The sequence below is a fragment of the Salvelinus fontinalis genome, chromosome 33 (assembly GCF_029448725.1).
Source record: "Salvelinus fontinalis isolate EN_2023a chromosome 33, ASM2944872v1, whole genome shotgun sequence".
In the NCBI taxonomy this organism is placed as follows: domain Eukaryota; kingdom Metazoa; phylum Chordata; class Actinopteri; order Salmoniformes; family Salmonidae; genus Salvelinus; species Salvelinus fontinalis.
In genome coordinates this window covers 27,051,116-27,065,533 of record NC_074697.1, presented here as the reverse complement: position 1 = coordinate 27,065,533, position 14,418 = coordinate 27,051,116, and the positions used below count along the sequence as shown (strand labels likewise).

The 14,418-nt window shown below is 44.3% G+C and overlaps 1 protein-coding gene across 1 annotated transcript; it reads right to left on the bottom strand.

The window, feature by feature from the left end:
* Positions 1 to 4,959: 4,959 nt before the first annotated feature.
* LOC129831895 (dapper 1-like) lies at positions 4,960 to 14,143 on the bottom strand. The gene is made up of 4 exons (XM_055895451.1): positions 13,627 to 14,143; positions 7,616 to 7,748; positions 7,121 to 7,234; positions 4,960 to 6,925 (listed from the first exon to the last, which is right to left on the bottom strand). The coding sequence occupies exons 1-4, from the start codon at positions 13,855 to 13,857 to the stop codon at positions 5,439 to 5,441; spliced, it is 1,965 nt and encodes a 654-aa protein (XP_055751426.1). The 5' UTR covers positions 13,858 to 14,143; the 3' UTR covers positions 4,960 to 5,438.
* Positions 14,144 to 14,418: the final 275 nt, after the last annotated feature.

The following is a 14,418-nucleotide window of genomic DNA, read 5'->3' as shown; positions in this document are numbered from 1 at the left end:
TTCTTTTCAGGATATTGAAAATCCTTTCACATTGTTGAATTTTGTATCAAAACGAAGTGCTTATATCATACAAAAATGGGGAACAGTTCAACCAGTTGAGAGTCCTTGGTGTTAGATTTGACAATGGAAGAAACACAACTACTGGAACTTATGATCAAATAGTTATAATTGATAAATTTTCGTATGTTCTAATTCTCGAGACATTGCAGTCAATTTTGACGAACCCAAAGTGTCATGTTTAACTCAGGGCACAATTTTAAAGATCGAGTTTACTTTGATTTGTAAGATGGACAATACATAGGCAACAACGTCGCCTATGGGCACAAACCCACCATTGCTGGACCAGACAGAACTGGCAAAAAGTACTCTTCATTGACGAGTCACGGTTTTGTCTCACCAGGGGTGATGGTTGGATTCGAGTTTATCATCGAAGGAATGAGCGCTACACCGAGACTTGTACTCTGGAGCCGGATTGATTTGGAGATGTATGGTCCGTCATGGTCTGGGGTGGTGTGTCACATCATCATCGGACTAAGCTTGTTGTCATTGCAGGCAATCTCAACGCTGTGTGTTACAGGGAAGACATCCTCCTCCCTCATGTGGTACCCTTCCTGCAGGCTCATCCTGACATGACCCTCCAGCATGACAATGCCACCAGCCATACTGCTCGTTCTGTGCGTGATTTCCTGCAAGACAGGAATGTCAGTGTTCTGCCATGACCAGCAAAGAGCCCGGATCTCAATCCCATTGAGCATGTCTGGGACCTGTTGGATTGGAGGGTGAGGGCTAGGGCCATTCCCCCCAGAAATGTCTGGGAACTTGCAGGTGCCTTGGTGGAAGAGTGGGGCAACATCTCACAGCAAGAACTGGCAAATCTGGTGCAGTCCATGAGGAGGAGAAGCACTGCAGTACTTAATGCAGCTGGTGGCCACACCAGATACTGACTGTTACTTTTGATTTTGACCACCCTTTGTTCAGGGACACATTATTCAATTACTGTTAGTCACATGTCTGTGGAACCTGTTCATTTTATGTCTCAGTTGTTGAATCTTATGTTCATACAAATATTTACACATGTTAAGTTTGCTGAAAATAAACGCAGTTGACAGTGAGAGGACGTTTCTTTTTTTTCAGAGTTTACTTTACTTTGAGAAATTTTACCCCAAAGTTTAATTCAATTTTAGTAAATATTCACTTATGTGCACTCTTCCATGCCCAGGACCTTAAAAACGTATGGATTTGATTCCATTCTTGAGCCAATAGTAAGCGATTTGAAAGTGCTTGAGACTGAGGGTATTGAAGTTCCCTTCTTCAGTGGTTGTATACATGGCAGTATTGTCCCAAGTAACTGGAGATAATCTTGGTAAACATTGCCTGTTTGGTTGTGTGGAATTGTTTAGTGCTCGTTATTGTTGCCATTTTTGCCTCACTGAGAAAGTGAATTTTCAAACTGTGTTCTCTGAGGATGACCCAACAGTGACTTTACGAACAAACACATGCACTCAGACCATTGTCAAATTCTTCAGTCAAACCCAACACTACCTCATGTGTACGGTGTGAAGCATGCTTGCTTATTGAACTCTGTAGTACTTCAATACTACAGACAATTATTCTGTTGATATAATGCATGACATTTTAGGAGTTGCACAATTTGAGGTAAAACTTGACTACTGTAGAGCTGTTCTGTGAAGGGAGTAGTACACAGCGTTGTACGAGATCTTCTGTTTCTTGAAAATTTCTCACATGGAATAGCCTTCATTTCTCAGAACAAGAATAGACTGACGAGTTTCAGAAGAAAGTTATGTTTCTGTCCATTTTGAGCATGTAATCGAACCCACAAATGCTGATGCTCCAGATACTCAACTATTCTAAAGGCCAGTTGTATTGCTTCTTTAATCAGGACAACAGTTTTCAGCTGTGCTAGCATAATTGCAAAAGGGTTTTCTAATGATCAATTAGCTAATCCAAGTTTATCATTTTAAAAGACTAATACAACGTGCCATTGGAACACAGGAGTAATGGTTGCTGATAATGGGCCTCTGTACACCTATGTAGATATTCCATTAACAATCAGCCGTTTCCACCTACAATAGTCATTTACAACATTAACAATGTCTATACTGTATTTCTGATCAATTTGATGTTATTTTAATGGACAAAAAATTAGCTTTTCTTTCAAAAACAAGGGAATTTCTAAGTGACCCCTAACTTTTGAATGGTAGTGTACATTTTTGGCTTATAATGCCTCTTAAGGGGAAAGTAATCTAAAAGTAACTGAATGTAATCAGATTACGTTACTGAGTTTGGGTAATCCAAATGTTACGTTACTGATTACAATTTTGGACAGGTAACTAGTATCTGTAAAAGGTTACATTTAGAAAGTAAGCTACCCAATCCTGTCACAGATACACAGCATTCCAGTTCTGGCATAGGAATGGTCTGGTGTTTTTCAGTGACCTCTTTTTTTAATAACACACGTGTCTCATTTGAAACATCTTTCTGTCTTGACCATAATATTTCCAATACCCACTTTTTTTCGGTATCCCTAAAATCGTGGGTTACCTAAAAAAATATTCCCCTTCATTTCCACTCCTACCTTTTAAATGTCTATTTGAGATTTCCTTAGACCTTAACTCCTATCTGAAGAGCACAATATCCAGGTTATACAACATGATACAGAACATGAACCTGCCTTCCTGGGAAAATACGAAGTCTGCATGGGAACAAGACATGGGTGGCGAGCTACCCGATGACATTATGGCAACGTAGTATAGAGCGATTTCACATCTCATAATTTTGCATAAGGCACGGTTTCATTAATTTCAAAGTCTTACACCGTCTCCATTACTCAAATTACAGACTGTTAAAGATATATTCAAATGCCTAACTAAAGTGTTTGAGATCCTATCAGAGTTCAGCAACTGTGGGGCATATGTTTTGGTCATGCCAATCTCTGAGGAGGTATTGGGACGCCATATTTGAGGCATTTTCATATCTATGTAACATCTGTTGACCCCAGTCCGTTCACTGCTATTTTTGGTATACCACCTTTGGATTGTACTGTTACCACCCACCAGATGAATGCAGGAGCATTGCTTCACTTCTAGAAAGCTGTCTTATCCTCTTTTAATTGGAGGTTGGCAAGACTTCCTTCTCTTACGTAGTGGGTTATGGATGTGATGTCATCTCTGCCACTTCAAATGGTTAGATACATTTTGTGCAGGGGTCCTGAGAGAAGTTTGTCCTGATTTGGTCCCCTTTCATTGAACATGTAGAGGGCTTATTTTTCATAGTTTAGCTCTCACATTTCAGTATAGGCAGTCAGGTCCTGTGTAAGTGGCTGCGATTTGTTAATAGGAATCCACTGTTACTGTCATACCTGTTTTACCTTTGTTATATTTACTATTCTGTTCTCTGTTGCCTTGTTGTTGTCTCCAGCCACTGTATGGACTGGATTCTCCTGGTCCTGGGGGCCCGGAGGGTGCAAGTCTTTGTACTTGCCCAAGTGATGGAACACTTGATTAAATTTACCAACTCATTACCAAACTTGTGACTGGAGTCAAGCGAGTTGGATGGGGGGGCGGGGATGTGTGCCCCCTCGGGTCCCCGGGGCCAGGACTGGGGGACGCTGTTATAGGCCAGATGGTGTTTGAGCTGCTAGTGGAGAATGGCTGTAATTTGTTTCAGTACAGGCAGTTATGTCAGTGGCTACGGTGTGCAGATAGGATTCCACTATTATTGTGACACCCATTGTATTTTATTTTCTCTTTTGTGTTATTTAATGTTTTGTATTATTATATTGTTTTTTTGTATAATGCCTTGGTGGGTGCAATAAAGGACTGGGGATGTTGTATTGATGTCAATGTCTCCATGTTCTCAAATTTGAAAATAAACATGTGATATAGATTTAAAAACAAAAGATTTGAATCCAGTGTTGTGCAACAGAACAGGAACTTCTGCCCTCTCTGTAATATGTTTCCGGCAGCAATCAAACTTGGCAATTAGATTTGGCTTTATCTGTATTTAAAGGCTGTTTTCGATCAGATCCGCTTTAGCTGACGTCCACAGAGGTTGTTGTTTATGTGTTAGAGCTGTTAAATCCACAAGCGGCTCCTGACATTATTCCTAAAGCGGATATTCTCTTTCACATATCATCTGTGGTAATCAACAGTGTCCCTTTCTCAATAAACCACCCCTGCATTCCCTAAAAAATACATTTCACATGTGTCACTTTGAAATGATTGCTAACACTTTATTTGCATAGTTCACATGTAGATGCTCTAGACTAACTATCTACTAACCTCATCCTTGACTTAAAGTTAACCCTTGGCCTAACCTTAACCTAACCCTTATTCTAAATCTAACCGTAAGCCTACAGATACAATCTATCCAAATAAAGTGTGACTAAATTGTTTATCATTCACAAGCTCTGTGCTCTGTGCTTGCCTAAAGATGAGGGGGTTCAACCTTGGGACAAAGTTATTTTTAAGTTAAAAGGGTAAGGCCCAGGTTAGGGTTAGTATTTTCTACCATACTCTCAATCATGCACGAAGTGATGGAATAATGTCATTGCATTTCAGAATGAACAACTTTTTCATAACTTGGTCTGTGAAAATATGCAGAAGCAGATGTTTGGAGAAAGATTAAGCAAATCTTGCTGTAAATTTAAGGTGGTTTTACTGATATACCACAGGGGGGCGACATTGTATACTTTCTGTTATACAATGTTGCACACTGAAAGCAGTTTAGGCTGCCAGAGAGGCTATGACTACACAGGCAGCTCAATTCTGATCTTCTTTTCACTAATTGTTCTTTTGACCAATCATATCAGCTCTGAAAAATATCTGATTTGAAAATAACTATTTATGTGTGAGAAATATCCAGTAGGCATAAATGAGTCCGCCACTCCAGGTTGAATACTAGAAAGTGTAAAATGAAACAACTGGCTTAAGAGACCACAACATCTTTATTTACAAACTACATTCATACAAACAAGGCCACAGGTAGGTATTTACAGAAGTGTGTGTGTGTGTGTGTGTTGACCCCTCACTGCAGTCGCCCCCTACATGGCCAGTGCTACAGACATTGGCTTCAGGTCCAGGCTGCAAGGTGGTGCAGCTAAGAGAAGAGAGGTAGCAGTTCACTTTCAGGTGTCCATATGTGACATGGCAGTGTTATCATCAGAGGATGACTTCATTAGACAAGTTGATGGTTAATGCACATTCTGATGATGGTGAAATGTGGTTTAGCTAGATATCATGATGCTGATCTTAGGCCAGTTACAGACATCTTAGTTTTTCCTGAAGGTAAAATAACTTCTGATTTTATGACAGTGCTGCATGAACCAGCAGAGGTAGGCAGAGGGTGTAAACTGTAGGTTATGTAGGACGAACCATCAGACTGTGCAGGATATGGGCAGTAGAAGCAGTGACATATTTTCAGACTGTGGTCATGACTTTGAGAGAGCCGGCGCGGAATCGCAGAATCTTCTTCTTCAGGGCGTGAGAGGCTTTGATTTTGACAAAGGCCTTGGGCTGCGAGGAGGCCTCTGGAGAGGCCTTAGGGGAGGAGGAAGAGGAGGAAGCGGAGGGGGCCAGGCAAGGGGGCAGCTGCTGGGGCCATACCAGCCCCCCCTCATCAGAATCACTGGAGAGAGAGCTGGAGGCAGGGGAGTACACCTCACTCATGCTAGACTCTGACTCCCCAGGGGTGGCCCGCACATAGCCCTCTCCCCGACACAGAGGTGCTCTCTCTGGGTATTCTGAGAGGCAAGGCTGGGTATGGACCTGGGAGTGGTGGTTGGGGTTGGGATGAGAGCAGGTCTGGGTGTGGCGGGCCCTACGAGGTGGGCGTCTGTGGGCCTGCTCACCCTGGGTCTCCCCTTCCTCCTGGCTGAGCTCCAGGGTGGAGCACCAGCGTCGCCCCCCAGCGGTGTTCCTGTGCTGGGGGCCTGCATATGGGACCTGGCACCTCTGGTGCTGGGGGTGCTCGGTTGTGCTGTACCTGCACTTAGGGAGTGCCCTCTGCCCCATCAGACTGTTCTCAGACTGGGAGTGGCAGGTCTTCTGGCCAGGCTTCTTGGAGCTCTGTCTCTCCTCATGGCTTTTCTTCCCCATGGCCCTGGGTTTTGAGCTGCTCTGGTCTGGGGACACAAAGGTTCGGCTGGGCTTGGAGGGCTCTAGAAGATAGTGTGAGGGGGAGCATTCTGGAGGAAAGTGTGAAGGGGAGTGTACAGGGGTGTGGCAGGCCTGCCTAGGGATGTACTGGGCACTGACCAAGTGGTTATATGAAGCCGGGGAGTTGGGCAGCGGGTAGTGCTTGGGGGAATCAGACGCACTACTAAAACAAGGGTCCAGAGCGCCACAAGTGGGGTCCAGGGAGGGTGGATGGGCCCCGGCCAGGGAGTGGGGTCTGATGTGGGGGTAGGGTAAAGACCGATAACAGTCCTTCTCCATGGATGGGGCCTCTCGCCCACATTCCTCCCTGTCTAGCGAGTCACACCACCAGGCCTGGCACTCAGGGTCAGGGTAGAGGTCCTGTGGGTCAGAGATGCAGTGCTCAGAGGTGTGAAGAGTGTGTTTCCTTCGCAGGCTGCTCTGCCTGTTGATGCTGGAGGAATAAGGGATGGAAGGGTCAGGCCCCAGGCTGGTACGAGGCATGCAGGGCCGGGGTGAGAGCGCGTAGCGATGGATGAGACCCAGGATGTAGCCTTTAACCCTCATGGCCTGCTGGAAATCCTCCTGAGTGGCCTGGTCCTCATCCTCCCAACCCTGGGCACAGTGTAGGTCCCACTGCCAGGGCTCCTTGGCCGTACCCTCCTCAGCGACTCCCTCAAGGTGTGGGTAGGGGGCAGAGAAGGAGAGGGGAACAGTGGCATGAGGGGCTGACTCCATCAGACTCTCACCTGTCAGCTGGAGGGCATATCCTGTAGACAGAGAGCACAGAGAGAAGTCAATTGATCAATTGACGGGTTTATTTTACTACTGATACGAGTACTTAATGCAACTAAAATAATGATGCAATAAAGTAAAGACAGTCCATGGTATTGTTGCTATGATACCATGAACCCTATTGTGGTTGAAAGAGAGCTGTTGATAGTGGAGAGTGGAGCTGAACTCACCCAGAGACTTGGGCCTCTCTGTGCTGCTGAAGCCCCAGCCAGTGTGGGGCTCTAGGAAGTCAGAGCGACAGGAATGCCCCTTTGGAGACTGGCTCTCACTCGACTCATAGAACCCTGGGAAACACAGATGATGTAACTCATTAGACCTCTATCAGGCTTTCTCAAACCATATGCTGACAAAACTCATTTCTAATTGTTTGTCCCTTTCACAAACCACAGAACAACTAACAGTAGCAAGAAGTGCATGAAAACAGCATTTGTCAAAACTAATGAAATGTTAGTCATTATATATGTACTTCGGGGAAATATAGGGCCACAATTCTTGTAAAAAAGTACACAGAAAATATACAGAATATGGGTCAAACACATGCAAAAAATAAGTTAAATTAAAGTGTCTACATTAAGAAAAATATAACTACACAATGCCCCTCTGATGTTGTTCAGGGGTTAAAGTTCAAAAGTCAGAGAATTAAAAGGTGGTAGCATGAGGAGTACCTGAGCTGGGTCGACTGTTCCCCATGTCCCCTTGGGTCCCCTCATAGGTGACATCATCTGTGTCCACTCTCAGCTCGCCTACCTGCTGTTCCAGTGCCAGCATCAGCCCCCAGGGGGAGCTCTGGAGCGCACTCTGAAACAGACCAATACACAAGCATGATCACACAAACACAAGACATACAGTACCAGTCAAAAGTTTGGACACACCTACTCATTCAAGGCTTGTTCTTTATTTTGACTATTTTCTACATTGTAGAATACTAGTGAAGACATCAAAACTATGAAATAACACATGGAATCATGTACTAACCAAAAAAGTGTTAAACAAATCAAAATATATTATGACAGCTTTGCACACTCTTGGCATTATCTCAACTAGCTTCATGAGGTAGTCGCCTGGAATGCATTTCAATTAACAGCTGGGCCTTGTTAAAAGTTAATTTGTGGAATTTCTTAATGCGTTTGAGCCAATCAGTTGTGTTGTGACATGGTAGGGGTGGTATACAGATGATAGCCCTATTTGGTAAAAGACCAAGTCCATATTATGGCAAGAACAGCTCAAATAAGCTAAGAGAAACGACAGTCCATCATTACTTGAAGACATGATGGTCAGTCAATCTGGAAAATTTCAAGAACTTTGAAAGTTTCTTCAAGTGCAGTCGCAAAAACTATCAAGCACTATGATGAAACTGTCTCTCATGAGGACCGCCACACGAAAGGAAAACCCATAGTTACCTCTGCTGCATAGGATAAGTTCATTAGAGTTAACTGCACCTCAGAAATTTGCAGCCCAAATAAATGCTTCACACAGTAACAGACACATTTTAACATCAACTGTTCAGAGACTGCGTGAATCAGGCCTTCATGGTTGAATTGCTGCAAAGAAACCACTACTAAAGGACACCAATAATAAGAAGAGACTTGCTTGGGCCAAGAAACACAAGCAATGGACATTAGACCGGTGGAAATCTGTCCTTTGGTCTGATGAGTCCAAATTTGATATTTTTGGTTTCAACCACCGTGTCTTTGTGAGACGCAGAGTAGGTGAACGGAAGATCTCTGGATGTGTGGTTCCCACCTGAAGCATGGAGGAGGAGGTGTGATGTGTGGGGTTGCTTTGCCCGTGACACTGTCAGTGATTTATTTAGAATTCAAGGCACACTTAACCAGGATGGCTGCCACAGCATTCTGCAGCGATACGCTATCCCATCTGGTTTGCGCTTAGTGGGACTATCATTTGTTTTTCAACAGGACAATGACCCAACACACCTCCAGGCTGTGTAAGGGCTATTTGACCAAGAAGGAGAGTAGTGGTGCTGCATCAGATGACCTGGCCTCCACAATTACCCAACTCAACCCAATTGAGATGGTTTAGGATGAGTTGGACCGCACAGTGAAGGAAAAGCAGCCAACAAGTGCTCAGCATATGTGGAAACTACTTCAAGACTGTTGGAAAAACATTCCAGGTAAAGCTGGTTGAGAGAATGCCAAAAGTGTCTAAAGCTGTCATCAAGGCAAACGGTGGCTACTTTGAAGAATCTAAAATCTATTTTGATTTGGTTAACACTTTTTTGGTTACTACATGATTCCATATATGTTATTTCATAGTTTTGATGTCTTCACTAGTATTCTACAATGTAGAACATAGTCAAAATAAAGAAAAAGCCTTGAATGAGTAGGTGTGTCCAAACTTTTGACTGGTACTGTACCTAATTATAAGTCAATGTGAATTATGACTAAGTGTAGTACTTTTTCCATTTAACTAGATGACAAAAACACACTATTTAGCTTATTCAGATAACCTTATACCGAATGTTTTATTCCCACCTTTGGATAGTGGAGGTAGTATAGGCCTACAGACATTAGTGTGCATGACCGCATGGGCTGCATGCATGCTACTAAAGCCCCATTCCAGTTATGTAAGATACCTGAGGATGCAACTAGCTGGAACATGAATGATTCACTGTAGTGGGAAATGTGTTGAGATGTTATTTTTGTGGATGCACACGCAGCAGGACACACACAAATCATACACCAGGGAGGAGGAAAAAGTGCAATTGGACATGCTTGTTCAAGTCAGCCAGGCAATTTCAGGTCATCTGAAGAGCACTCACAGCCAACACACACTAGCTATGCATTGCCTCCCCAGCACACACACACACACTTCAATTTGCCTATTATGACTGTTGCTACATTATGTCATTTTAACAGATATCAGCAAAATGCTGTGACCTCCTCTACATTACAGAGTCTTGGGGATGGAGAGGCTGTTAAACAACTAACAGGAATTGCTGTGTGTGTGTGTGTGTGTGTGTGAGAGAGAGAGTGTGTGTGAGAGAGAGGCTTATTTCAGAAAGGATGTAGCTGTACACTGCTGGAATGCAAAGAATGTATTAAAAGTGACCAAGGTTTCAGCAGCAAGCGGACTCCATCAGAGAGTGGCAGGGAGGGGAAATTCTTCCTTGAATTAAATGAGAGTATGTCGAGTGTGCAAAGACAGATGAATGAAAAATTCAGTCTGTCATTTTGTCATAATAAGGAGCCAACCTTTACATGAGCCAAACCAGCATCATACCAATGCAAGCTAACATAATGAGCTAGACAGTATAAAAACACTCCACATACTGTAGATCCCAATTTTCCTATTCAGATGCTGAGTCAAAAAACAACAAGCAGCACCATATCTGGTCATGAGGTTGGCTGCTGTTTTGGTCACTCAGCAGCGCTGGAATCATTTCTGGGATTCTGGGTCATTTTTCTCAGGCAGACTAGAGTAGATCAGTGTGATAGAAGCGCTGTGTTTGTGAAGAGACAAAATACCCAAGCCAGGCTGTGTCTACCTAAGCATCCACTATGCAATAAAACCTATTGGAGAGATGCTTTCTGTCACTAAACTAATATCAAACACGAAACCATTGTATTATGGTGGTTAATAATAGGTGAGTGGAAGAGATCTCCAGGTTTTATAGCTACCTGAGTGCGAGCAAAATAAATAATACAAGGAAAGAAGGAGGAAGAGAGTGTATTGGAAATCAATATATCCATGACACACTTTCACCCAATTGATCATTAGGCCTAGGTCCTCCGGCAAGCTCACATGGATCTAGAACTAGCAGGCACTGTGACAATTAGGCTGGCTAATTAAAACATAATGACACAGAACACAAAAAAAGATTTGAGGACACACACACAGGACACATATACAAACATAGCTGACTTCCAGAGTGTGTAGCTCTGTAGGGGTCTCATGCGGCTCCCTTTCATGACGATACTTTTGATTCTGATGCATTATTAATTAACGCCTCTTGGCTCCATGATCTCATAACGCACACTGCCTGGTGTCATTACTATTTGACTGCATCTTGTGCTCTCTCCGGTGGAGAGAGGGATGGAAGGGGAGCAGCCAGGCAGCTTCGTGGCAGCACACAGACATGCATGCACACACACACCATGTTTACATAACAGGCGTGAATGGGGCATGCAGGCTGCACACTCCAGCCTCTGTGGTCTGCCTCCCCAGAAAGGACAACAGGCTCTGAATGGACTCTATCCAGCTTGACTTCAGTCAGTCAGTGCTCAGGTGACACAGCTGTTCAGAGTCCCCAGACCAGAGGGAAGCTAGGTTAAAGGGACAAAGCCCGAGCCCAGGCAGCGCTCACCCACCCATATCATCAGTCACTCAAAGCCCCGGGCAACTCTCACCCACCCATATCATCAGTCACTCAAAGCCCTGGGCAACTCTCACCCACCCATATCATCAGTCACTCAAAGCCCCGAGCCCAGGAAGCTCTCACCCACCCATATCATCAGTCACTCAAAGCCCCGGGCCTAGGCAGCTCTCACCCACCCAGACATCAGTCACTCAAAGCCCCGGGCCCAGGCAGCTCTCACCCACCCAGACATCAGTCACTCAAAGCCCCGGACCCAGGCTGCTCTCACCCACCCAGACATCAGTCACTCGCTGCTGAGAAGGAAACTCACACTAATGATGTGGCACTCTATGGAAGACATGGGCACATGGCGTCTTAGACATGCCCAAATGACCACACACTGAGGCCAAGCACGTAGATCAATAGAGACGCAGATGTATGCACTTGCACACACACAAGTCTATCGACAGACACGCACACACAGGCTTGCTAATGCTTGCACTCTCCAAACACACACAGCATGGTGGCTCAGAGTGGGGTCAATGTCTTGTGCTTTACCAGCTGCTGTCTGGCATGGCATGGCTGTCAGCAACTACACACTGGGCCTCTGGGCCTATAGAGAGGACAGGAGGCCCTGGGGCAAAAGCAAAGGCCAAGGAAACTCTCCCCAACACTCCCAGGAGAGGGCAACATGGGTCAGTTGCTTCTGTGTGAACCTGCCTTAAATCCCCCACACAACATAGACTCTCCATGCAATATGAGATTGGGTCCAGTGGGAAACACATGGAGAAGTGCTGATTGAAGGGCTCAATAGAGGGGGTTCAATTAGACATTGATGTCACATAATTCTCCAACCAATAATCTCCAAGGAATTTTCTGCGAAATTATTTGCATGCTTGGAAAGACAATGAAGTTAATATCTGTCAGTATCTATCGATCCAAATGGACAGATCCCTCAAATGGACCGACCGGAATGACTTAATGAAATGTGCACAACAAATTGCGAGAAAATATGCGGCATTTAGGGGCAGTCACTCGTCGAACAGTGTAAAAAATAGTATTTACCATCACCGTCGAAGCGGAGCCAGATTGCTCTGCGTTGACATCTCATTAGGTGATGTGTTCCAGTTGTGCATTCAAAGCTGCGGCCGAGGTGCATGATTCGCCTCTCGGCGCACCGAGGCCCTCGTGTGCATTAGTATTCCTCTCCATATGCGCCTATTGTTTGGGCCGTGGCGGAGGAGAGGAACGCGGGGGGAAGCTGGGAGGAGAGGGAGGCGGCTGCTTTAATTTCTTTCACCCCCTGTTATAGGAGCTTTCTATTGAGAACAGTGGGCCGTGTGCGAGTCGATGCTGTAGTGTAGTTTAAAGGCTACTAGCCTGTATATCTTTCTTTTTTTCTAAAGATAGAGGGCTGAAAATTGGGCGTAAGGAGATAACTGTGACATCCCATTCATTCCAAAGAAAAACATGTATTTTTTGAAGTTATGTTTTATTTTTTACAAAAGCCCATTTTTTCTATAATAGGCTAATGTTAAGCATGCGTAATAGTTGCCATCACGGATAGCTAACGCTCTTTTTTATTATTTGGGATGACATCGGTTGGATGGTAGGATTCTCTGTACGCGTGGTGATTTGAGTGAAGGGACACGCATCACGCCCACCTCTGGCATCATAGTTCCTAACGTTAGTTCCCAAAAGGACATCGAAAATCTCCACAGTCTAAAGAAACGTGCCTCATAACTTATATCTAAATCATATCATATATGATGCTATACTATTAATATCAGATGAAAATGTATTTAATACAAATGTAACTATTCACATGTCCTATCAGCTCCCATTATGAACTAATTTGAAAAATAAAAGTAAACGAATGAATATGTATAAACACTTGCTAAGTAAAATACAACATAAATGTAGGACCATGCAGGGAACAATGGGTCATTAAACGGTGGACTGCAAAAGACGGGTGCTCCAACCCCCATTCCGTTTCCCCAAGGCATATATTTGCAGCCGAAGGATGGGAACGATTAGATCCTTTCAGATGGGGATACTATTAATCAAGTTAAGTAACTTTTCTTGCAGATAAGTTTCGTCGCTGGACAATAGGCACACACCACCAATGCATTGTCCACTAACGGGGGGAAATAAATCGTATTTTATATAGGCTACGTAGCCTATCCCTCTATAGAGCCTAGGGGTAAACTGGGGGTTAATCGCAGTGGCGACCGACCACCCTGGTCGAGTAGCCATTCTGTGCACTACAACAATGTTCCTACGAGGTGAATTAGCCTATCTATTTGTCACATAAAAAGGCAACAATGTCCAAACTACCTCCACCTCTTTTAAACTTCTTACCAGATGACGTCTCAATGTCAAGTTCTCTTGCCCCCAGCTGCTGAAACCCGATAGCTCGTTCCTTGTGTAATTTTCGGGCATGGGCTCCCCCAGGGCCAGAGCACCGATGACCAGGCACTCCTGCCTCTGCTTGCGGAGCTCCAGCTCACAGAGTCCGGTCAGACTGGCCTCCATACGCTCCTTATTCCGACTGCGCTCCGCAGTCATTGGGAAAGAAAAGGCACCGTACATGGTTCCAAAACCTTTTCCAATGGTTTGATAGAAACACCTGAATTACTTACAATATTTATTTTACAAAATATTATTGCTCAAGTCCTTATCTTGTTGTTTTTTAACCCCCTTGTTGCAACCACTTTTGTTCTTCATCGCACATGTGGATATCCAAGTTGATTTCTTTGCATTAGGTTAGGCTATAACGCTGGTTGCCTATTTGCAGCATGAGTGCCTGTGGCTGTGCGCTATACATTTTCTATTTCGCAGCTGTCAGACGTAGAATGGTGTGATCCGCCCTCCTCCTCAGTCTATTGGCTCTGATATCGCAGTCAGGATTTCATCCACCCCTTGAAATCTAGCCCCAATTGTCATTTGATGAAGAATGCTGTGTGTCTTTGTGGGATGGCTATAGCCCATTCCCTATGTATTTTCTCATTAACTTTACGCACTATACATTTTCCCCAGCTATGCACACTCGAATACTGTGGGTTGAGGCTGGTTGGATGGTGTCATCCTGTTGATGGCATGCTTCATTAGGTCATTTTGAATGAAATATGACGATAAATAAGAGGGTCAAGA